The sequence below is a fragment of the Myotis daubentonii genome, chromosome 11 (genome assembly GCF_963259705.1).
Source record: "Myotis daubentonii chromosome 11, mMyoDau2.1, whole genome shotgun sequence".
NCBI classification, from domain to species: domain Eukaryota; kingdom Metazoa; phylum Chordata; class Mammalia; order Chiroptera; family Vespertilionidae; genus Myotis; species Myotis daubentonii.
The window spans coordinates 55,938,029-55,964,341 of NC_081850.1; the positions used below are offsets into that span (position 1 = coordinate 55,938,029).

Genomic DNA, 26,313 nt, shown 5'->3' on the forward strand with positions numbered 1-26,313 from the left:
GCCCCCTCATTCAAGGAGAACCTCCATCCCAGGGGAGATGACTCACCACCCACATCCCCAGGGAGCAGATTCATTCTCCCTGGGTCCTGGAGAATCCCATATTGACTTTATCAGGGAGAGCATCGGCATTCATTTTACATGTTCAACAGGATCTATTGGTTAATAAGATGTAATTATCTTGCTTGAAATAGACAAGGACAGATGGGCATGGATGGTGCTACACAACACCTTCAGTCAGGTCCCTGATCTACAGAAAGTATCTTCATGGATGTCACAGCTGTCTAGCCTTGGCCAGGCCTGCACGGATGTCCTGGGCAGCTCTAAGGCAAGAGCAAACTGGAAGGCTTTCCTGCTTCTGCTCTGTCTGCCGGACCAGCCCCTGTGATGACCGGCTGGGAAACCTTCCCGCTTCTTTCTGTCCACCTTGCTAGGAGTCCCAATGACACAAACACCCAGAATCAGGTACAGAGGGAGGGCAGGGATCCACTGCCAACCCTGGCAACCTTAGGACTCTGTTGCCAGCAGAGCCATCTAAGCTGCTGCTACCTCTGACGAGGCTGCTTCTGGCTTCACCCACCCAACCACGGCTCCATCTGGGCAGTTGGGAGAGCGGAGAGAGGATTTCAAATAGGGAACCATTGTGGAGACTTCACATATCTGCACAACTCCACACAGTGTGATAAGGGCTTTCTCACCTTCATCTGACCTTCACCTGGGGAGCGCTATCCCAAGATAATGAGAAACTGAGGCTCCAGGAGTGAGAGAAATATGCCTAATATTACCCAATAAAAAACAGCTCAGCCTCAAGCCCCTGTGCCAGGGCTGACTCTAGAATCAGTACTCTTCCCAAGGTTACAAAGGGCTTCTATGCATTTCAAAGAAAAGAACCAGAAATCGGAAAAAAAACACAGGTATCTAACTTACCCCTTAACGATATTTAACCCGCACTTATGATATGCTGCCTGCCTTCAAACACACCGTCCCCCACATCTGAGGTGCCCCTTTTCTTCCCCTGCTGCCTGCTGTACAGTCTCCTTCTTTCCACCTGGCTCCAGCTCTGGCCACTCCTGTCCAGCAAACCCGAGCCATCACTGACAACATCCTCCAAGCTGTCGACCTAGCACACACCTTTTTGACAAGACTCCTCACATGGCACTGCCAGGTTATATTAATGGGCTTATCTCCTCTAAGATACTGTGAGTTCCCTGAGGGCAGAGATGGGTTTTTTTCATCTCTGGATCCAAAGCACCAGCATGGGGTGGGCACAGGGTAAATACTCAGTAAATGTTTACTGAATGAAAAAGTAAACATTTTGCTTGCACAACTAGCCAGCCTCCCTAATGGCCTGCATTAAACCAAGGAGGTGGGAGCTTCCCCTGACATCGGAGGCATTGGGAGGCAGGGCTTGGACACCCAGCACACACCAGGCAGGAGGGACAGTGCACAGCTGCTGGAAAAGTGCCCTCCCCTACCGGACAGAGAGCCCTCTGAGCAGGGTCCTGGGCCTCTCAAAGTCAGGGACCCCTTCACCGTCATGTCTCACTGCCCAGCAGGTCACCTCTGCAGAGAGCTGTTGGGGAGAGAAGAGGCCATTACCAAAGGCAACTGAAGCCCTTGAATGTGCCCTCAACCCATCCTTGGGGCTGTGGGGCTTCATGGCTGCCACTGTCCCAGTCAAAGCAGGGTCTCGTTGCCTGTGTCCAAGGAACCCATCTTGCAAGAGCACCATGAAGGAGCATTCGGTGATCAAATGTGTGGGAAATGGTACAAGTAATCTGGCTCCCTTCAAAACAAACAGTGGTGTACTGAACATTCTGGGATGTCCTATAGCAAAGATAATTATGTAATTTTGCTGTGACCCAGTGTCTACCAAACCTATTTGATCCAAGAGCCTCACCCCACTTTCACATATACACCCCTCTGTTTTTCTTTCTGAAAAGCCTATTAATATCCTGTGAAAATAGTCATCCAGGGAACACACTTGGGGAAATGCTGGTGAAGGTCATCGAGCAAGGGAAACACTGTGGAGCTGTTCAGCCTCCTGGGGGAAGGGACACATGGAGTGAGAAGGGTCATCAGAAAAGGGATCACGGCCCAGAAAGGGTGCCAGGGATCCCTCACCAAGCATACACAAACGTCCTGGGTGAAAAAGCCTTAGAGCCACTTGAGTCCAGTGAAAAAGACAAGAGAACCACCCATTCTGAGCCTTAGTCTTCCCATCTGCCAAATGGGAATACTCAGCTCTGTTCTGTCTGGAGTCATCAGATGAGATCATGGAGATTTGTATTTGTGGAAAGCTGATGCCCAGCTCTTCTGCATTGTGGGTGTTTAATCAAACTTACCTGAGTAGAAGCTACACAAATATGGGCTTATGAAGAGGACAGGAAAACAGCAAAAAGCTGGCAAAAAACCTCAAGGCACATAACTCAGAGGCCATGTATTTCATGTGCAAACAGGCCTAGGCCATCCCTGGTGCTTCTTGCTCCAGGAGCTTGTGGGAGTCAGTGGAAAGAGCACAGGCTCAGAAGTCCACCAGTTCAGTTCAAAGCCAGTCTGCTCCTCTGCATGTATAACAGGCACAGAGCCTCACTCCTCCATGTCTGTTTCCCCAACGTGCAGGATGGGGTTAAACTATGCCAGCTTCCAGGGTGACAGGATGAATGACACTGAGGTCAAGCTGCTGCACACAGCAGTGCCCAATGACTGTGTCTCCTTAAAGGAGGCTGGCATGTGAGGAACAATTATAAAGACATTTGTCAGTGATGGCTAAAATGAAACCCTTTCTCTCCAGTCATGTGGAAAGTTAGCTTCAGCAGGTAGGAGGATGGGAGGACAAAGAACCAACAGCACCCACTGGACTGACAGGCAGAGGGAGAACATGATCAGGCTCTGGGCAATGCAGTAATGACCACTTCTGAAAGCCAATGGAGCAGAAGTGGGCATTCATGGCTGGGGGAAGGAGAGATGAGAGGCCTCGCAAGGAGCCAGCATGTGCCCTGCAGAGCTCATGATAAAGATCAGAATTCTGTGAAGGCTACAGTATCTAGGGTACATCCTGCAGACCAAGTACTTTATGTACTCTGCTCTAAGCTCCAATGAAGAGGCTAAGTAACCCATCTCTGGCTACACAACTGGCCACCCACAGGGCTGGATCTGAACTCTGTGCCTTAGTCCAGAGCACAAACTCTTTCAACTCCACTGTGCTGTGCTGTCCCCTAAGGTTGGGATTGGATCTCCCACTCACATCTCTTGCCTGTTGAGGTACTCAAGGGTGGAGACTGGCTCTGGCTCGTCTCTGTACCCCCAGCACCCAGCAAATGACAGGAATGCAGCAAGTGTTGGCTGAATGAATTACTCATTTGAAAACAGTACAGAAAGCTACTGGATTTAAATTCAGAGCCCTCTAACATAATATAACATGGTAGAAAAACTACATGAGCCAATGCCCTTCTGAGAAACATAGCACTAACAGAGTTTAGAAAACATTCTAAATTCTCTGCTTCTTTGCCTAGAAAATGTGAGCACCGAAGTCATTCCACAATGTAATATATTAAGGCAGCGGTTCTCAACCTGTGGGTCACGATCCCTTTGGAGGTGGAACGACCCTTTTACAGGGGTCGCCTAAGACCATCGGAAAACACATATATAATTACATATTGTTTTTGTGATTAACCACTATGCTTTAATTATGTTCAATTTGTAACAATGAAAATACATCCTACATATCAGATATTTACATTACGATTCATAACAGTAGCAAAATTACAGTTATGAAGTAGCAACGAAAATAATTTTATGGTTGGGGGTCACCACAACATGAGGAACTGTATTAAAGGGTCGCGGCATTTAGGGAGGTTGAGAACCACTGTATTAAGGTCTTCTGCTCCCACTTGGAAGTGCAGAAAGTCCTACAGTGACCTGGGGTGAGTGGTCTGGAGTACCAGAGCATAATCTTGCCTGATCACAGATGAGGAAGCTAAGGGATCTCGCAAGTTCACACAATGAGCCTCCTCCGTTTTCCAACATAACAGGCTGCCTTTGCAATAAAGAAAAGCGCATTCAACACACACATCCTGTTGCATGCTGCATACAGTAGGTGCAGTGAAGTACTAAATCTGAGTTATGTACAAAGCAGTAGGGGACCCCGGTGACTGGAGGGGTTAGAATAGGCTTCATTTGACAGATGACTCTAACTGTGGGGAACAAGTTAGAAGTTTTAAGGGAAGATGTAGCAGAAAAGGCTAATCTGCCAAAACATGCACTTCCCCAGGACAGAGTTGTTGCTGTGAAGCCACGACCTGAACAAAGACTACATTTCCCAGTGTCCTCTGCATCCAGGTATGGCCATGTGACTACTGGTGACCACTGGTGAATGGGAATAGGAGGAGCCAATGGAATGTGAGCTAGGCCTTCACCTTCACCATCCCTTTCCCCTTCTGCCAGCCGGAAAAGACTCTGAGGCTCCTGGGAAGGCACAGCCACCGATGAAAGAAGTTGGGCCCCCGAATCACTGTATGAAACCACCTGCCAAGCTGAAGCAGCCATACTAGACTTTAAGTGAGACTAAGTCTCTGATGTGTTGGAGTTTGTGACAGCAACAAGCTTCATCAACTACCACAGCAGGGAAGGGGAAGATGGGTGTCCAGGCAGAGGGAACAACATGACTAAGGCACAGTGGTGTGACGAGGCACGGAGTGTTTCAAGGAACGGGGAAGAGTTGAGGGTGGCTGGTGCACTGGCTGCGTGGAGGCAGTATTGAGATTCAGAGAGCTCACGCTGGTGACCACAGGAAGGAGGATCATGTACAGGGATTGTTTCCAGGCGCCCTGGTGTTGCTGGCACTGCTCTCAAAGGAAGAATGGAAGTTGTGAATGGTTTCCTGTAAAATCTGTCTCTCACGTCCCTGTGGAGGAAATTGAAAACAGACACAGAAAGTCTTGTTAAATCTTTTAACCATTAATTCAATTGACACAGTGTTGTTAATGTTCAACTCATACTTGAAGAACCTATGGGTATCTTGGAGAAATAATTGACAGAGTACCAAGTTTAATAAGACACTCTGAGTCAGACTCTCCCACAGCACCCACCATCACAGCATGCCAAAGACTGGAGAGGCCCTGAGACACAGGAGTCCAATCCCCCGGACGAGCATGGACAGCAGAGCCCTGGAAGCAGGACTGACTTGCCCGGGGCACACAGCATGGAAGGGAGATCGCCTCCCCTGCTTTGCTTTGTGTGATCTTCCAGCCCTTGGATTTCCAGGGGATTCAGTGGGAGCCGGACTTCTTTCTGCTACAGTGTGAGAGTTTGAACAGCCTTACTCCTCCTTGCCCAAAAGATGTCAGATTCCTATTCACAGTGATTCACCCCATCCCTGCAAGATCTCCCCTTCCTGCCCCCTTACACACACAGTTTGAGATAGAAAAGGAGGGGATGTAAATGTTTCTTTAAGCGTAGGGAACATCTTCACTGAATTCCTGTCCAAGAGGCAGCAATACACAGAGGTTAAGACAAGAGACTGGAATCAAACAGCCTGGGTTCAAATCCTATCTCTCCATTTACTAGCTTTGTGGCCTTGAGCAAATTACTTTGTCTCTCTGGGCCTTGGTTTCCTCATTTATAAAACAGGGATAATAATAGTACCTTAAATGGTTGCTGCTGACATCGGACCCTGTGTAAGCAGCAGAAGCCTACAGTTCCTGTCCTCAAAAGGAAGCAGCGTGGCTTAAACATATTTTTAAAACTAAAAAAATAAAAATTTAGAAAACAAGAAAAATAAAAAAATGTGGTTAAAATGTAAAGCAAATTAAAAACGAGTAATTTCTGGCAGATTATTCTCCGCTAAGAATAAAAAGAATAAAAGTCCATTAAATGAGTCCAGACACCAAACTCTCTCATTTCATGAACTCCCCACATCCAGAGTGGTCCCTCTCCAGACTCCTGGGTGAAAATCTCTAGTGCTGACGTGGCACCCCCGACACCTGAGAGGGCAGTGGGAGTCTCCCTTCAGTTAGTTCTTCCAGTTCATTTTTAAATAAGCTGGGAACATGCCATCAGGATTCCATCAACACAAACCTGAAGGCTGCAGGGCAAAGGACAGAGAAGCAGGTGTGGGGGTGGAGGATCCTGAGTCCCTAATCTACGCTCACTAGTGGGGGCATCCTAGGCATGATGCACCTCTTCCCCCCACTGCTGAGTGTCCATGCCTATAAAATGGGATAATGTTGCATGCTGGGGCTGAGATGAGGCTCAACCTGAGATAATGAATGAGGTGACACTATGCAAACTGCAGAAGACAAAAAAATAAACAGGAGGGGTGACAGTGATGCCATTATTAAACACCACCTCAGCCTTAATTGCCTGAGAAACGAGGTCAGGGCGAGACAGGGTTCCAGCATTCTCTGCCTCCTAACCTTAGGAGGGAACTGTGAATGATGAAAACCATAATCATTCCTGCATCCACAACTGATTAAAGATGATGATGATGATGATAATTGCCCTTTAAAAACCCCTGAATTTCAAAGGACCTGCCTGATAATTCTCAAAAGAAAAAAAAAAAAGCAAATAGCCATTAAAAGTAGAAAAAGTGTTTTTTCTATCTAATAGTTAAAGAAATGCAAATTAAAACAAGGCACATCTTTTGGCCTATCAAATTAATAAAAATTAAACAACATACCAAACTCTCATACCCACAACTGGTGGGGATGTTCACTGGCTCTTTCTGGAAAGTAATTCAAGAGAAGATAACGTATACCTTGAATTAGACTCTCTGACTCTGTAATTCCACTTTTAAACATCTGTTCTGAGCAGATAATTAGAATGCTGTATACACAAAGTTGCCCCCTGCAGCACTAGAGAAAGTTTGGATATCTACATCCAACAAGTAGGAATTTAAAAATAATAATTTTAGTACATCCATGAAAATTTATCATATTAAAAGAGTTCTTAATGGCATGGGTAACTGCATATTTTAATGTTACATGAAGAAAGTAGGATATATAAAAAATACGTATCTCAGCCACATAAAGACAAACATTTGGCACAGAACACTGCAGAGCAATCTTCTCAAATGTGAACAGTCTTGGCCTCTGGGTGGATGGACTATGATTTCTTTAAAAATTCACCTTTTTGGTTACTGTGCAAATTTAGTAAAATGAATATGTACTGCTCTGATAAACACAAAAAGTGGGAATGAAAAAAAAAAGCAATCAATGGCTTAAGACCAATCAAAGGTGAAACTCAGGTCATCATTTCTGGGTAACCTTCTCCAACATATAAGCTACTTGAAACTAACTAATAAGCCAACTCACATACATACAGCAGCTTGAATGTTAGAGTGGGTTTGCACAGAAGTTACACAGCTTACAAGTGCTTTGGTGATTTTTTTTATGGCTGAGCCAGATTTTTAGGTAATATTCTTTTTTTTTTTTTAATTTAGGCTAAAACGTTCTACATCTCGAATTTTTCCTACCCTTCCTTGAATGGCCTACACATGGCTTTCCCCACCTCCATCCTCTCCTTGTCTCACATATGTGAAGGCAAGAGGAGGAAGGTCCGAAAACTCCTGAGCCACAGGGTGACTAAGCCAATTAACTGAGGAAGCGTATGCAAAGCGGCTTATGAAGGACAAAGTGCTTCCTGAATATTTATTTGCTACTGGTGCTACAAGTCCGGTCAATACTCTGTGCATACCTGGCAATACAGAGAAAGAACCATAAAACCGACCATGCTCTCTGATAATAACCTCATATCATGGAACACAGCCTGAGGAACTAAACCACAGAAGAACAAGGAAAGAGGCAGAGATGTCCACTGCGGTAGTTTTTGTAACAGCAAAGTCCCAGACGCGGCACTATAGTGCAACAAATGGGGAGCCATAAGGCAAAGTGTGAAAAAGCAACAGGTAAGCAAGTATTGTACATTGTTGTTGGAATGAGAGACAGAAAAACCCAGGCCACATTAGGGAAGAAAGCAGAAGGCAAAGGCATGTCAATAGCCGGATGCTACTGAAACATGACTGCCTGACTAATATCTGCAAGTGGGTGTGATTTGCTTTTCGTGTTTTGTTTGTTTGTTTGTGTTTTGCACATGTGTGCCTTTGGGTGAGAGGGAGGCATTGCTAATCTTTAGCTTTAAAGGTGAAATTTAACATTAGACAAAAATGCAGGACGCTAACAATACCAACAGTGGAAGGAGAACCAAGATGGCGGCATAGGTTAACGCCGGAGTTTGCTGCTTTGAACAACTACTTCAAAAGTGTAACCAAAAAACGGAAGGGACATCACCCAGAACCACAGGAACGCTGGCTGAGTGGAAGTCCTACAACTAGGAGGAAAGAGAAACGCACACGGACACTCTGAGGAGGCGCAGTGCTGAAGTCAAATTCTGAGGTGCGGAGTGCGCGGAGCGGGCTGGCGGCGGAGGGCGCGGTTGGCGTTTTCAATCGGGAGGGAGTCGCAGACTCTGAGCACCAGATCCGGGCGAGTCTTTAGGGACCCAGACTCAAACGGCAGAAGCGGGTCTGTCTGGCTTCGGTCAGAGCGAGTGCAGCTTTCTCTCCGAGCTTTGCAGCGGGTGCTGGGACTCAGAGAGGCAGAGCCCCTGGGGACAGGACTGAGAGCCGCCATAACTGCTCTCTCTGGCCCACCCTGTTGATCCTGTTCGACCCGCCCCACCCAAGCCCTGCACAGAGGCATTTGCCGGATAGCCTCAGGCAAAGGCTAGATTAGCACCTCCCTAGAGGACAGAAGTTCTCTCACTACTGACACAGCTGATTCTCATAGCCACTTGGCCTGGAGGTCAAACCCTCCCTGGAATTAGCTACAACAATCAAGATTTATCTATAAGACTGCGAACAAAGACCACTAGGGGGTGCACCAAGGAAGCATAACAAAATGCGGAGACAAAGAAACAGGACAAAATTGTCAATGGAAGAAATAGAGTTCAGAACCACACTTTTAAGGTCTCTCAAGAACTGTTTAGAAGCTGCCGATAAACTTAATGAGCTCTACACGAAAACTAATAAGACCCTCGATCTTATATTGGGGAACCAACTAGAAATTAAGCATACACGGACTGAAATAACGAATATTATACAGACACCCGACAGCAGACCAGAGGAGCGCAAGAATCAAGTCAATGATTTGAAATGCGAGGAAGCAAAAAACATCCAACCAGAAAAGCAAAATGAAAAAAGAATCCAAAAATGCGAGGATAGTGTAAGGAGCTTCTGGGACAGCTTCAAGCGTACCAACATCAGAATTATAGGGGTGCCAGAAGATGAGAGAGAGCAAGATATTGAAAACCTATTTGAAGAAATAATGACAGAAAACTTCCCCCACCTGGTGAAAGAAATGGACTTACAGGTCCAAGAAGCGCGGAGAACCCCAAACAAAAGGAATCCAAAGAGGACCACACCAAGACACATCATCATTAAAATGCCAAGAGCAAAAGATAAAGAGAGAATCTTAAAAACAGCAAGAGAAAGAAACTCAGTTACCTACAAGGGAATACCCATACGACTGTCAGCTGATTTCTCAACAGAAACTTTGCAGGCCAGAAGGGAGTGGCAAGAAATATTCAAAGTGATGAATACCAAGAACCTACAACCAAGATTACTTTATCCAGCAAAGCTATCATTCAGAATTGAAGGTCAGATAAAGAGCTTCACAGATAAGGAAAAGCTAAAGGAGTTCATCACCACCAAACCAGGATTATATGAAATGCTGAAAGGTATCCTTTAAGAAGAGGAAGAGGAAGAAAAAGGTAAAGATACAAATTATGAACAACAAATATGCATCTATCAACAAGTGAATCTAAGAATCAAGTGAATAAATAATCTGATGAACAGAATGAACTGTTGATTATAATAGAATCAGGGACATAGAAAGGGAATGGACTGACTATTCTTGGGGGGGAAAGGGGTGTGGGAGATGTGGGAAGAGACTGGACAAAAATCGTGCACCTATGGATGAGGACAGTGGGTGGGGAGTGAGGGCGGAGGGTGGGGCGGGAACTGGGAGGAGGGGAGTTATGGGGGGGAAAAAAAGGAACAAATGTAATAATCTGAACAATAAAGATTTAATAAAAAAAAAAAAAAACACAATACCAACAGTGATTGATGGGTGTGCCAGGGGCTGTAAGCAGTTCAGTCCTGGCGTCAGTGCCATCATTCCTGCCTTACAAACGAGGAGAGCCTGGCTCAGAGAGGTACCTGACTTGCCCCGGGTAGCACAGGGAGTGAGTGTAGGTGTTGTGATTCAAACACAGGTCGGCCTGACAGGAGGGCATGTCTTTTAATCACGGTCTCTGCTTCCAGTGTGCTCTCGAGGGCATTTCCCAGCCCTATAGGCTGAAATTTCTGGAGGGACTATTTTAGCTGAATCTCGGGAGAAATAACCTTATGGGAAGAGAGATCTGGAAAAGGAACAGGTCACACTCGGAAGCAGTGAGCACCCGGTCAGGAGACGCAGGCGAGCGGGGCCAGCCTCTGCCAATATGCCGGAGATAAAATTAGACCCCGAAGGTCCTTGGAAACACGGAGGGCCTAGAATCCTAGTAAAGCTCTGAGCTGTTCAAAACAGGAAGAAAAAATAAAGAAGATTGAGAACAATACCTTGCCTGCGTTCAGTTCAGAAATTGCTGCCAGAATCTGCTGCCTGGATCCATCTGTCTTAATACCCAGCTCCTTCAAGTCGCCGTCAGTGAGGGTGAGGAACGCTTCCATATCCACCTGGGGAGAAAGTAGGGGGTTCGCTACCATCCGCCTGGCGCCACACCTCTGTTCCCAACCACAACAGAAATATCATGATTATGAGCTATTAGTGCTTATTAGTAGTGAATCAATTATGACTTACTATTTCCAATTCCTGACTTTAGGCGGAAAGTTTAGTTGAAAATATCAGTAAGAACTAACTCTCCTGAACTCTAGCCCTGGGATTTTCAGGACAGGTGAACTCTGGAAAATCCTGAAGATAAAACAAGTAAGAAAAGCCTCGAGGCAGTCATCTGGGTGGCTAGAGTGGTAAATGTCCAAGTCCTGCTGTTAGAAAGTAAATTCCAGTTTTGGCGGGACTTTTACAATATTGGCTACTGCGCAGAAATTAAGGGTAAATGGAAGTACTCACCATGTTTCCCCCCAGAGGACAAGAGAGACGCAGACTGTGGAAAGATAGAGAAAATAAACAAGCAGAAGCAACAAGGAAAGAAGAGCACAGAGAACGGAGGTGGAGAAGGGCTCAGAGTAAGGGCATCCCACCGCCGTACAACCCTTGGTTTCCACGGGAGAAATCCTAACCTTTCTGCCACCCTGCCTGAGCCTCAGCTCCAGGAGAAACACCTCCCACCCCGTCTTTCCTCCTCTCTTTTAACAGTCACTTTGCTTTCCCAGGTTAAAAAAAACAAACCTTGACCCAGGTTTGAGTTGGTGGGAAAGGTCTACTCCCTTATCCAATCCCAAGCTCTCTGAGATGCAGGCATCTCCCATCTCTCTGACGATTAGCTCCTCTGGGCCTTCACAGCTCAGGCCCGAAAGAGTGCATGGCTTTGACTGAAACCACCTGCCCTGGCCCAGCAGGACACTCACTCCCCTCTGCCCCCATCCCAGACGTGTGGCAGAGATGCCACACCCAGTCGCCTGTGGCCAGCTCCTCAGAAGGCAGGGAATATATAAAACAAGAGTCGGCAGCCATCAGCAAACAGGAAAGACTTTCTTGTTGACTATAAAAATCCCTGCTCAAAAGGAAAACTCCAGGGAGGCAGGAAGGACAGACTGGATAGGGCAGAAAAGCAAAACGAGAAAGAAAGCCACAGCATCCCAGTCTGTTTCTTGAAAGAAAATACAAACTCCTTAATTGCATCTTGAGCTTGTTGGGGACAAGGACTGATTCTCCTGATTGCTACTATATTTGTGACAGTTTCATGTACTAAGCTGAGCACCAGAATATTCTAAACCAATGATTACACCCTGGTGGCTTGTAGGCCGCAGAGGAATTTTGTTTGGCCAAAAGAGGAAATATTTTAATGGCTTATTGAGATATAATTCATCTACCATGCCGTTCTTCCCTTTAGAGTGTACAATTCAAAGATTTTTAGTACAGAGTTGTGTAACCTTCACCACACTCAATTTTAGAACATGGTCATGCCCATTAGAAATCACTCCCCATCTCTCCTCCCTGCATTCCCTGGCAACCACTCATCTCTCTGTCTCTACAGATTTGCCTATTCTGGAAATTTCATATAAATGGAGTCATACAACACGTGGCCATTTGTGTCTGGCTTCTTTCACTTATCAATGTGTCATGCTTTCAAGGTTCATCCCTGTTGTAGCATGTGTCAGTGCTTCATTCCTTTTTTATGACCAAGTTACAGTCCATTGTACAGAGTTAACACATTTTATTTATCCATTCATCAAGCAATGGGCATCTGGGTTGTTTCCACCTTTTGGCTGCTATGATAATGCTGCTATGGACATCTGTGTGCAAGTTTTTGTTTGGACATGTGCTTTCATTTCTCTTGGGTGTATACCTAGGAGTGGGATTGTGGGGTCAGACAGGAACTCTATGTTTAACATTCTGAGAAACTACCAAACTACAGGACAGTAATATTTTAAATATGTGACTGTGAGTGCTTTGAAGCAAATAGGAACTCTCTTAGATGAACACAGGCTCTATATCCAGACACTTAGCACAGAATCATTAGGATTTGCCTCTGATCCGCTTTAAACCTAAAGGCCTGTCAGTCAATCCCCTTTGACAAGTGTGTGGACGGACTCAAACGTGATGAGAGAGAGAGAGCAGTGCTCAAAATTATAAAAGTTTATTACAACAAAACAAGCCATAAGGTCCCCAGGATTTCACTGTGATGAACTGAACTAAATGTGCTGAACATGAATTCTATTTCCTCAGCTGTCTCAGTGAAAAAGATCAATCCAGGCTGGCAAAATGAAAACCCACATATTTAGACAAACTTTTTTAACAGCAGGATTTAAATTGACATTCAAAAAAACATCCTTACCTCTTGCTCCTCAAAAATGGGCTGGTATTTCTCCAGTGACAATTTCTTAAGGATTCCAGTCAGTTCATCTTCAAGAGGAAAAGATGTGAAAAAAACACCATTTTAGAATTTGATAAATATATCAAAAGAGTGAACTTCAAACTTTCATTGACTCTCCAATGGCTGCAACCATCAAGTTCTTGGCATTCTAGCTGCTGGGTCTAAAACTCCGCCTTCTGTCCAAGAACAGTTTTTAGTTATGATTTCTTGACTGCTGGTATCTGCACCTGCAGTAAATGCTAATGCCAGCAAGTCCCCAGCTAGTCAGAGAAAGAACTTAAGAGAAGAGGCAGGTGCGGTTGAGGCCGGAATTGGGGTTTGGCCCAGGTGTGCAGAGGCTGTGGCTTCCAGAAAGAAGGTCACATCGCAGTGGAGCAGCAGAGCCAGAGGGGCAGAGACCAGAGGAAAACAGCATATTTTGGGTATCGCGATATCAGAGTAGGGAGAGTAGAGAAAGGAAACAAGACCAGCATCTGGGGCTTGAAGAAATATTTATTCACACATTCAGTATTTACCAGACAAAGCATTGAGGACTCAATAGGGACCAAATAGACAACAAGCAGGCTGACAGAGGAGGAGCAGAACAGCATGTGGGAGGCCGACAGGGGATGGGAGGCCGACAGGGGATGGGAGGGCAACAGGAGATGGGAGGATGCTGTTTTATAAAGGGTGGTCAGGAAAGGCTTCTTTTATGAGGTGTCCTTTGAGCACTAAATGAAGGAGCACTAAATGAAGACGTGCAGATGTCAAGGGAAGAGCAGCAGGCAGGGGGAACAGTAAGTGCAAAGGTCCTGGGGCAGTGGGTGTAGTTCACAGAACAGTGAACTGGAGGTTAGAAGGCCTGAGTTCCTTCTTTTATTCACTCATTCAACAGTGGCTACCAATGTGTCTACTCTGTGCTGGGAATGCCAGCATGGAAAGGTCCCTGCAATGAAGGAGCTCAGGGTGGCTGGGAAGATATAATGAAGAGGTGACAACTGATGCACATTGCTCACCATCAGGTGCCTGGTACATGGATGACACATTTGCTCTTTACAAAACCCCATGAGGTACATCCTATTACTTTCCTACTTACAGATGAGAAAGTAAGGCACAGAAAGGTTAGGTGCCATATCCTGGGTAGGTCATACAGCGAGTCCACAGGGATTCAAACCCAAGCTCTAGCTACAAGGTCTGTACTATTCACCCAGCTCTGCCACTTCTCCCATTGGTGATGAGTGAAGGGCGCAAACAAGGGGATCCGGGGACAGAGAGGACAGTTGACCCAGCCGAAGGAACTGGAGAATCTTTCACAGAAGAGCTGCTATTGCGCTAGGATGTATGTGATGAACTGAGTCCCAACACAGACATAATCCATTGTAGTTTCATGACACCAAAACCTTTGCTCCTGCTGTTCCTTCCACATGCAGTCTCCCTCCACAGTGTGTGCTGGTAAATGGTTAACAACTGCCTCTCAGGGGAAATGTATTCATGTGTGTAGGTACATAAGTTTACTGCAGAGTTTACTGACAAAAAGAATGTGTGGTGCACAATTTACACATGATAATAGGTTATACAATACTCTTTATTATAAATTCCATATAGCAAATGTTTTCATTGCATTTCAGGTGTCTCACTGAATTCTTGTGCCTATAGCTAGAGAGCGTAGCATATTTCCAACATAAAGGCTGGTTAATTGTTCCTTTTATGTGATATGTAAGACAAAATGAAACAATGAAGACATATGTTAGAACTTCATGTGAGCAAACTTTGCTGAATTAGATAACCATTTTCAAATCCTGGAAGAATATTTTCTCAATTTCTTGTGCTATTCCCAGTATATCCATACCAGACATGACACTTTTAGGTTTAGCCTGCATAGTAACATTGTCTCCCACGGACTAGATCACGTCTAGGTGAGCTACAAAACAACAAACCAAGCCCTGACTGGTGGTGTTTGTTGATTTCCATGGTGTAAAATACACCCATCATAGCCGATTTTAACCTACCAATGTAATGTTCCTGAAAGAGGAACTGGGAGGAGTAAATGCATCATTATATAATATTCCCACCATATAAACGAGATGTAAATAACCTCAAGAGCATAGAAATTACTAAAATGCACTAAAAAAAACAGTAAAAAATTTTGTTTTAAATACTAATGCCTTTATACTTAATATAATTTATCTAATTATAAACTCATGTAATTTGTTTTATGTTTTTCCTTTTTCATCTTCTTATATGTTTACACACACACACACACATATATAGTTATTGTAATTTGACTTTTAATAGCTGTATTTAATCACCAGCTCATACATTTCCTGTAAAGTTTACACTCAGCTCCGGCCCATCACTGCCTCATCACTTCTCAGCCCAAGCGGCCTGGCCGAATGCCCACTCCGGCAAAGCCTGCTACGACGCTCTGCACTTTGCTGCTCACATCTTGTGTTACAATCATTTCATGAGATTCTGTTGAATGCATCTGACTCCCCTGTCCGATTGTGAGTTATCCTACCACCCAGCACACATATGGTACCCAGTGCCTGCCTTAGAAGCCTTCATGAGATGAACATGAGAGTGAGAAGGCGACTTCCAATAGGAGTCCAGAGAGAGGGACTAGGATGGAAAGATGGGCAGGGCAAAGGCTTGCACGCAGCCCTTGATTGGGCCCACACATTTCCCACAAAAATATAATATCTGTGTCTCAGTGGATTTCTGCATCTATTCTGAGACAGTCTAATGCCCACAGGACAAGGGTCTCACTGCCTCAGGACCCACAAACCCCGGAAGGAAAAACTGAGCTTTCTAAGCCAGAGAAATTAATCCAAAAAGAATTCACTGTCATGTCCTCCTTTTTTCATCCCAACTAGGGCTCTGCAAACCTTTTAAATAATGAATAAAAGGGGAAAAGAGTGGGCATGGACAATGTATACACATGTCCACTGTCTCAACTCTGTTTTGGAAAAAGGTGAGGTACAAATACCTAACTGAATCATTAGGGGTTTCAACTCCTAGAAGCCTCTGAGGTGGGAGAATTCATGAGTGGGGAACTTAAAGATTCCACCTAGAAAACACAATTAGGGAGCAGTTAGGGAGGAATGGGCTTGCTAGTGAAATCTGAAGCTTTTATACATGATCGCACTAGATATCACAAACAATAAAGCAGCCCCCAAATACAGAGGATGCCACCAGCAACTCAGGACAGACTAGGGCCTGTGCAGCTGATTCTGACTTATCACCTCCTGGGCAGAACCTGCTCAGCACGACCGCCCAGCACTGCAGTGAGGGACCTGCAAATGCACTGGTGAGGCCCATGTGCACGCTGAGATCTTCCACCCTTCTCCGGTTTATACTCCTTGATTTGCACCTGCCTGAGCCCCCATCGCTCACGGAAGCTCTGCTCCCTCCTTCCCCAACCACTCCCAGGAGCCACCAGAGGGCAGTTTTAATAGATGACCCTCTCTTCATCTCCCTTTATCTTTCCTGGGGCCTCACTGCTAAGCCTCCGCTCCTGCCCTGCCATCCACTCCTTCTTTTCCCTCATCACCCCCACGGGAGAGGCTTCCATTCTTGTGTGCAGGGTCCAAAGTTCTGGTTGCAAAAGTCTACAGCTTTTGCTTGCCCAGCATCCATCCTCCTCCTCTTTCTGGAAATAGAACTTCAATTTTCCTGTGAGGAACCACTTCTCTCTCACTTCCAATCCATACCGTGTAGGCAGTGCAGACTCCAACCCTGGTTCCAAAGGCAGACACAAGACCTGGGCCGGGCCAGTCAGCACATTCACCCCAAGGGACCCAGAGGGAGTCAAGGATGACACAGTTGTTATAAATATAGCCGCAGCAGGCCAATGACCTTTACGCTTGGGATTTTGTTGGGTCTACTGAGAGGTCAGCACTCTTTCTGCTGGGGTTGCTAAGTTAGTAGGAAGAGGAAGTAAGCCTAAAGCTGCTTGGGGACATCCTTGTCGCCACTCAGAGAGAGCCTACCTGAGATACGGAGAGAAATACTCCCAAAGCACCTGGATCCAGACATGCCTGAAGCACACCCTAGACCAGCCGTGGGCAAACTTTTTGACTCGAGGGCCACAATGGGTTCTTAAACTGGACCGGAGGGCCGGAACAAAAGCATGGATGGAGTGTTTGTGTGAACTAATATAAATTCAAAGTAAACATCTACACTAATAAAAGAGAAACATGGTAATTGGCGTACGACCGCTACCCTTTTCATTGGCTAATCAGCGAGATATGCAAATTAACTGTCAGCCAAGATGGCGGCCGGCAGCCAGGCAGCTTGAAACTAACATGAGGCTTGCTTGCCTCAGTGACGGAGGACTCCAATGTTCCCCGCCTGCGGCTGCAGGCCTCTGAGTGGGCAGTTTAAGAAACTTGTAACAAATACCACCGGACTTCAGCCAGCAGATTCGCAACATTGTATGCAAAGGCCAGAAACCGAAGAGCTGGAGCCAAGCCTCAAGCTAAAGCTGGCCCAGAATAAAAAAGAAAAAAAGGAGCGGTTGGGAACTTCAGTCACCCCCAGCCTGAAAACAGCCCTCAGCCCCTCACCCAGACTGGCCAGGCACCCCAGTGGGGACCCCTACCCTGAAGGGTGTGTGACCAGCTGCAAACAGCCATCATCCCCTCACCCAGGCTGGCCAGGCACCCCAATGGGGACCCCTATCCTGATCCAGGACACCCTTCAGGGCAAACCAGCTGGCACCCACCCATGCACCAGGCCTCTACCCTATATAGTAAAAGGGTAATATGCCTCCCGGCACCAGGATCAGCGTGACAGGGGGCAGCGCCCAAACCCCCTGATTGCCCTGTGGCTCTGTGACAGGAGGCGGGGCCACAACCTCCCTATCCATCCTGCTCTGTTCGTGACAGGGGAAGGCACCCCAACCCCCTGAGCAGCCCTGCTCTGTGCCTGATAGGGGGGAGCTCCCCAACCCCCCCCCCCACGGGCCCTGCTCTGTGTGTGATGAGGTAGAGCCATAACCTCCCCATCGGCCCTGCCCTGAGTGTGAGAGTGGCGGCGCCCCAACCCCCTGATCGGCCCTGCTCTGTGGGTGATAGAGGGCGGTGCCCCAACCCCCTGATGGGCCCTGCTCTGTGTGTGACGGGGGCAGCGCCCCAACCCCGATTGGCCCTGCTCTGTGCGTGACAGGGTACAGAGCCCCCACCCCCCTGATGGGCCCTGCTCTGTGAGTGACAGGGGGCAGTGCCCCAACGCCCTGATTGGCCCTGCTCTGTGCGTGACAGGGGGTGGCGCCGCAACCTCCCCATCGACCCTGCCTTGAGTGTGACAGGGGGCAGTGCCCCAACCCCCCAATCGGCCCTACCCTGATTGTGACTGAGGGTGGCATCACAACCTCCCAATCTCCCTGCTCTGTGCATGACGGGGTGGCGCCCCAACTCCCCAATCGGCCCTGCTCTGAGCCCAACCAGGGGCTGCACCTAGGGATTGGGCCTGCCCTCTGCCACCCGGGAGCAGGCCTAAGCCAGCAGGTCGTTATCTCCCGAGGGGTCCCAGACTGGGAGAGGGCACATGCCGGGCTGAGGGACCCCCCCCTCCCCCCCGAGTGCACAAATTTTTGTGCACCGGGCCTCTAGTCATTACATAAAAGGGTACGGTCTTTTTTTTTTTAGTTTTATTCATTTCAAACGGGCCAGATCCGGCCCGCGGGCCGTAGTTTGCCCACGGCTGCCCTAGACACATCCATTATAGGAAACCAACAAATGATGAGGTTTTGTTTTTTGGTTTTGCTTAAAGCAAGTGAGTGGAGATTCCATCACTTGCAACCGAAAGAATTCTGACTTATACAAGGTTCAGGGAATGGTACCTAACTGCTGTTGGAGAAACATTCCTACTGGTGTGCATATAAACAAAGCTCACTACATTCCAAAACTATGAGGTAGCTTACCATACCTTAAGCACAGTGAAGACAAAAACACAAGGCAGAGTCAGGGAAGAGGAGGGGCCGGTGTTGTTTGTTTATTTGTAACAAATAAGCCTGACCTAGGATGACTAGAGCAATGAAAGGTACCTGCCAGGTCACCATGGTGAAGAAAAGGGTGGGTTCAGGACCTCAGGGGACTCACCCTCATCGGTGATGGTGCCGCTGCTAGAGCCCCCACTGCTCTTGGACTGCCGGTGCGACGAGGAGGAGGACACCGAGGACTCGGCCGCGTGGCCTTTGGGCGAAGGGGAGGGTGTGAGGGTGGGGGAGGTACTTTTGGAGGTAGTGGAAGTTCCAGATGGAGGCCTTTTGCTCATCTCCAGTTTCTGCACAAAAGATTAAGACAAATACATAGCTATCACCTGGACGGTGAAATGATTAAAACAGACATACAACAGAGAACATTCAACAGGATAGCCAACCAGGGCTATGAAATCTATTTTAAAAAACACATGAAAGCAAACACAGCATTATTAGAACAGTTACAGGAGAACCCTCCCCTGGAGCTGAGCAGTGGGATGGAAAAAGCAGCCCTACAAGTCAGGAAATTCAGGGACTGGTCCTGCCCCTGCTAGCATCAGGTCCTTGGCCAAGTCCCCTCCCTCTCAGTTAATCCAGCTCTAAGATGAAAGTGTGGCTTGTATACCCACGAAACCCCTTTCTGCTCTTGATGTCATCTAAACCAGCTGCTTCCAACCTTTCGCCAAAGGACACATTGTCCCCCTCTGTTTGGGTGTGTGTACCATTTAGTTTTAAAAACACTTTTTTATTTGGAAATATTTTGATTTACAGAAGAATTACAAAAACAGAGAGTTCTGTGTATCCCTCAGCCAGCTTCCCCTGATATTAACATCTTACATAACCATAGTACAATTATCGAAATGAAGAAATTAACACTGGGACATACTGTTAGCTAAACTACAGACTTGACTCAGACTTCATTTCACCGCTTGTTGCACTAATGCCCTCATGCTCATCCAGGATCGGGTCCAGGTTCCCATGCTGCACAGACTTGTCCCGTCTTACTCTCCTCCAATCTGTGACAGACAGCTCTTCAGTTTTGCCTTGTCTTTCATGACCATGACACTTTTGAAGAGACCTGGTCAGGTATTTGTAGACTGTCCCTCAAATTGGGTTTCTCTTATGTTTTCTCGTAATTAGATTTGCTTATGGGTTTTTGGGTCAGTGACCACAGAGGTGATGTGTCAATCTTCGCACGTCATACCAGGAGGCACAAAGTCTCAGTATCTTATTGCTGATGTGTTAACCTTCATCACTTAGTGAAGACGGTGTCTGTCGAGTTTTTCCATTGTGAAGCTACTATTTTCCCTTCATAATAAAGAAATATTTGGGGGAAGATATTTTGAGCTAAGTATTTTTTGTTTTTCCCTAAAAGTCCTTAATTAGTATTTGTCTATAAAACAGATCTACCCCAGCCAACAGCAAAGAAACATGATACTCTGGACCTGTGGGCAGCATTATTGGGGAGGGGGCAGGTAAGTATAAGATTTAAGGTGCTCTGAGATATCTGAACTACTCTCTATGTCCTCAATATAGGAGACTGATTACATTAATGGCCCCATGTCCACTCCTCCCTGGATCCATACCTTTTGCTACAAAACTCTCTCTGTTCTCCTGCAGTGGGTATGCTGATTTGCTTGAACAACTTGATTGTTTTTCAACTCATGGCTTCAGGAGAACATGTCCCAGCTTGCAGACACACATGGCCCAGTTGTCCTGGTTAACCCAGCCAATGGCCAGACATGCAAGTGATCTGCCTCGTGAAGTCTAGCCTACACTGCTCACCTGCAGATTCACGAGCTAAAGAAACACTTTTCGTTTTAAACCACCCACCTTTAGGGTGGGAGCAGGAAGCTGACATACCCAGTGGACCTTTGGGCGTTCAGAGGTCTGGGAAGCGTAGGAAAATGCTCTGAACCCCCCAATCTGAGCCTCCTAAGGCTCACTTCATGCTGATTCACAAACAAGCTAGAAGCCATGCCTTGTGAATATTCCACTACTACAGTAGAGCTTGTTTTAAGCAAAGTACAGAAACCAGATTCAGGAGGGTCATATTTTGAATACTAATTTCTAATGCTTCCTAAGGGAGTCTTTGAAAAGCCCTTTATGTCTCCATTTTGCTGCTGGAGCCATTGACAGAAAGCCACTCCTGATGTCCTTTGATTTAGGGCAGTGGTTTCTGAGAGCTCTGAGCTGGGATGGCTTCCACACTCTGGGGGAAAAACAGATTCTCCAGACCCTGTCTTGAGAGTTTCATTTGGCTATGCTGGGTGGAGCCCAGAAACCTGAAGGTTGCAGCATATTATTATGTTAAGACTATCAGGTGATCATTGAACTGGATCGTTTCCCCAGTTTATTATTTCCCGAATGCATCTTTTGACACAATTTCCATTCATCAGAATATGCATGTATATAGACTGTAGATGATAGATGCATTCATGTGAGACAATAGTTAATATAATTTATAATTTATATGTCTATTTCCAACACCAATTGAAGGAAGGAAATAATATCAACACATCTAATAAGGTCATCAAAATAGAAACAGGAAATTTTAGGCAACAGAGAACAACTATATCAGAGCCCAGACTAGCAAATTTACTTTAATGAGTAGTTCTGAGTTTCCTAGCAGCAAAGGCAAAAAGAGTAATACAATAATTATATAATTCATACTATTTGTGGAAAGAAAGTATATTCAAGTATCAGTAGAGACATTTTTCCTAGAGCCAAATTCTAAAAGGAACTTAATTACAAAATCCTATTACCCAAGAAAATTTCAATATAATGGAAAATATGCTAATGCATAGGGAGAGAGAAACTTTTTCTGGAGCTATATTGTAAAAGGAGCCTAATTATGTAGGTCCAATTGCAAAAGGGACTTTGAATAACGAACAGTGTGTAACAAACAGTGGCTGGGCAGGAAATAAAGACTATTTCCCATTCATCCATTAAAACATCAATCTCTGGAGGCACTCCTGGACAAAGGTCCAAGGATGAGGCTCTCAGGCGATCTAACTTTAAGCTTAAGGTCTGAAAACTATGATAAAGAATGGGGTTGTGCCTGGCTTTGGGGTCCTCTCGGCAGAGGAAATGGGCTTCACTGCACCATTCCAGAGAAGCATTTGGGGTCTCTCACCCATTGCACACTCCACAGATGCAAACAATGCAGTGATGGGCTGCATCGTTGGAGGAACGGTGTCAAAGCAGGCAGGCGAGCCCCTGGCTCTGTCCTGCTCACCAACCTTCCTCCAGCCCCTCCCCTGTGCATGCTCTGGCTTCTGGAGCGCTGCGAATGCTGTCCCCTCACCTTGAAACAGTCTCACACCTGCTCCTTCCATCTGGCTCCTCCTCCTTCTGCTCCCCATATAGGTATCACTGACGCCCTGGAACTGGGAGGGCATCCTCCCTTCTCCACAACAGCCCTTATCACACTGAGGTGGGACTGCTTGTGTCATAGTGACACCCTGACAGTAGTCACAGAACCCCAAACCACTGCTGGATCCTCACTGCTAGCAGTGCCAGGCACAGAGCAGAAGCTCCAAAGATGTGTACAATGAATGAATAAAGTGGCGCTAAAAATGTCAACACAGCTGACACACAGGGTCACCAGGGGCCAGGCCCCACCCTAGATGCTAAAGTGTGGAGCTGGGATTTGAACCCTGGCAGTCTGCTCCTGAACCCACACTCTGAACCCTTTTGCTCTAATCAATGAACATGTGCAACATAAAGCTGGATGAGGCATCCGCTGGGGCCCTGGAGATCAGGCGGGAAATGACCATGTGTGCCAGGGACCCAGGGCACAGGGTGTGATCTCAGCAACTACCCACACAGTCCAGCCCTTCTCAGAAAACCCAGGAGCAGCTGCTGGAAGGGGCCTGTCTTGAGTCCCATCACCCCGCATGTGGGCCATGTTAGGACAGAAGCTATGAGTGTAGCAGGAGGAGACAAAAGCAGAACAAGCACCTTGCCACCAGGACTGCCACCTCCTGCAGGGGAGCCCAGTTGTTCAGAAGGGCTGGACCCAGGTGCTGGCCCAATGGGACTTGACCGATGGCTGGGCTTCTGCTCAGATAGTCCGGCTGCTTTTTTCCTCTGGGCAGCGATCTGGGACAGGACGCTGTCTATGCTGCCACCTGAGGAAAGATGAATGGGAATGACTGTCACGGGCCCAGCAGACTGCAGCATGGTGCAATGGACTCCCTGTGCTGACCTGAAGGAGCCAGAACCACATCTCCCAGAATCCCTCTCCATGTGATTCTGGGTCAGGGCTGACCACGAGAGGACTCCGCATGAGAACCAGAGGTGGCCAGGATGCAGTGGCCACTGTGTGATGAAAGCATCAGGAAAGAGGTGGTGAAGGATGCAGTGCTGGCAAAATCAACTTGTCCTCACTTTTCCCCGCACCATGTCCAGCTCAGCCAGCCACCAGCAGGCACAGATGCCTGCCCACCCTGCCCTGAATTCCCACTGCAGCCCCTGTGCAGTGCCTTCCACCTGTCCAGCCTCACCAGGGCTCCTCCCTCCACCTCTGTCTCTCCCTTTCAGACCTTCACATCGCAGCTCCTCCCACAGTTGTGTCAATAACTTCCTCATTCCTAGCACCCGGGATGTCCTCTTCCCTGCTTGAACCCTGACGACCACGTTCCCTCTCCCAGCTCCCCCAAATCTACTGGCAACCTTGAGTTACTATGAAAGAAAAAAAGGAAAGTGAGAATACGCAGGGCTCGGAAAGATGCCAGAAGGAGGACACTGATAATTAACATTTACAGGGCATTTACCGGGCACTGCGGTAAGTATTTTACACATATAAAAAGAGTCATTCTGAAAGGCAAAAATGTATCAAAGGCCTTGAAAACAGGCAAACTCATTGACCCCTGATTTGAGGGAACTTATTATGTTAAGCCGATCACTGAGTATGCGAATATGGAGGTAGGAAGGCATTACTTAATGTGGTTATTATCTACAAGAGCAAAAATCTAGAACAGCCTTTGTGTTCAGGATGAGGGAACTGGCTGTATAAAAGTGTGATACCTCATATGAATGGACTGCTCTTTGGCTGTTAAAAAGAGGCTGTAGATACAGGTGTACGGACATTAAAAGGTGTTCACAACCTGGTGATGTGTGCGAAGAGGGAAAAGGTTGCCGAGCCCTCTACACTCTGAAGCCAGCCTGCCTGGGTTCGGGTCCTGGCTCTGCCGCTTCGCAGCTGTGTGACCCTGGCCGAGTTACTTAGCTTTCCTGAGCCCCAGTTCCCTCATCTGTAAAATGGAGAATATATCCTTGCAGGCTGTTGGGGGACTGAAGGAGATCATTCATTTCAAGGGTTTGATAGTATGCCTGGTACATACTCAGCGCTCTATAAATTATTCCACTTTCATAAATACAATATGCATAAAAGTACTTTGCAAAGACATATACCAAAATGTCAACGATAATGTCCGGGGGGGGGGGGGGGATTATACCTTTTGTTATTATTCTCATCATCATCATGACTATTACCTTTTGGTTTATCTGGTCTTTAAGCTTTTCTACAAGACACATGCACTCCTTGTAATGGCACAGAGCGGGGGGTGTCCTTCCTGCAAAGCTGGCTTTGGTTAACCCTGCATGTCCTTGGAGAGGACAAGAAAGCATGCTGTAAGGTCAAAGTAACTGTGGGGCATTCGGGTGTGAGTCCCAATTATCACCGACTCGCTGCATGTCCCTGGGCAAATCTCTTGCCACTCTGAGCTTCAGTTTCCTCATCTGTTCTATGAAAAGACAGCTCTCTAAGGTTTTATCTTTAAGAATTTTAAATGCCATGAAATGCCATACATTTTTCCTAATTTCTTGTAAAATTTCCCAAGAAAATAAAGTACTATAGACTTTATTTCCTCTGTCTCCACTCTAGCCCCAAGAAAATGCAGGGAAGAAACTCAAAATTGTGAAGTCACTGAAAAAATCCCTTGGCCACATCAAGAAGATGAGGTGTGTGTTGTTTCTGGAACTATATGCAGAGTGGGCACAGCCCCAAGGGATCTTCCCACCTCCCCAAGGGGCCCTGCCCGGGTACCCACCTGAGCGGTTATGCAGCTCCCCGCCGTGCCTACTCATGCCCCCTACCCCACTGGAGCCACCTGAGGAATGAGGTGAGTGGTTGAAGTTTCCAGAATTGGCAGGAGAGGCTGGGCTTCTGGAGAGAGATGGAAATTTAACCGGCCTGACAGGAGTCTGCAAGTACAAGATAGGTGTTATGGTTAGGGGTACTGTTCCTTCCTCTGGACACGGGGAATCTCAGCGGGGAGGAGCCTGGAGTTCAGCTGGCCTTCTAGAGCCAATGCCTGCATCTGCCCTGCACATCCTTGCTGACCAGTACTCAGCCTGCTAGGAGTCCCCTGAGGATGGGAGCTCACTTCTAGCTGCTGACAACCTGGCCATTAGCTCAGGCTGAGCCCCCGTAACATCAATTCCCACAGGTCAACCTGCTTTCAGGATCACTCAACTCCTCCCACTTTGTGGACCAAATGTAAACCCGCGCTGCCCATCTCCAGGGCAGGTTCTTGATTTCTCTGTAGAAATTTGATATTACAATGGCCCAGGGAAGCAGCAGCAAGCACAGGGGTCCGCCCCATTTTATATCAGAGATGGAGGCCCTGACCTTCTCCAATCACTGAGCACAGAGCGGTAGGGCAGGTCCGAAATCCTCGTCTTTGGTTTGCCACAGGGTAGACAGTCTACACATGGAGATAACTTCCCACCTCAAGAGGGATACCTCAGTGTGTTACAGAGACACTGAGGGCCACAAAGATGGAACCCACGGTGGTCCAGAGGATGGAAGTCACACTCCTTCTGGGTGCAAGAAAACACCAGTATCGCACACAGTTGCCTCCTAGTGTTTGCTCTCGGTCATGGACCTGAACAACAATGTAGTGTAGAACTTGATTAAAAGCCAAGAATCTGATTTTTGGTCTCAGGCCTACCCCACCTGGGTGATCTTCAGCAAATTACGCTCCCTCTCTGGGTCCCAGTGTCCTCATCTACTGAAGGGAAGGTTGAATTAGCTCAGGTCTTCAAACTGTGTTCCTTGGAGCCCCAGGGTTCCATAGAGAGGACAGAGAAGTGGGGCTCCTGCTTTCAATCCCTTCACTCTGACACTGTAATCTATTTACATATTAAGTCCCTTATAGAATTTCGTTAGGTAAATGGTGTCATTGACTTAAGAAAATAAACTAAAAACCTTTATTTAGATTAGTGGGTCTGATGACCTTCTGCCTACAACACATCACTATTTTAGTGAGCGGTGAGTGACACATCAAAGTGTG

The 26,313-nt window shown here is 46.9% G+C and overlaps 1 protein-coding gene across 3 annotated transcripts in view; it reads right to left on the reverse strand.

The window, feature by feature from the left end:
• Window positions 1-3,656: 3,656 nt before the first annotated feature.
• The window catches only part of ANKS6 (ankyrin repeat and sterile alpha motif domain containing 6), a 45,167-nt gene continuing 22,510 nt past the window's right edge, over window positions 3,657-26,313 (reverse strand). The window contains exons 10-16 of one of the 3 annotated variants that reach the window (XR_009447679.1): window positions 25,069-25,222; window positions 22,976-23,145; window positions 19,134-19,317; window positions 13,015-13,082; window positions 11,127-11,160; window positions 10,857-10,967; window positions 10,616-10,732 (exon numbers count right to left, since the gene is read on the reverse strand). Coding sequence is in view for 1 of the 3 variants with exons in the window: in XM_059657468.1 (XP_059513451.1) it covers window positions 4,799-4,903; window positions 10,616-10,732; window positions 13,015-13,082; window positions 19,134-19,317; window positions 22,976-23,145; window positions 25,069-25,222 (798 nt within the window). In the remaining 2 variants the exon portion in view is untranslated. Of the gene's footprint in view, window positions 4,904-10,615; window positions 10,733-10,856; window positions 11,161-13,014; window positions 13,083-19,133; window positions 19,318-22,975; window positions 23,146-25,068; window positions 25,223-26,313 lie in introns of those variants that run through there. The other 2 variants (XM_059657468.1, XR_009447678.1) reach the window with 2 other exon arrangements.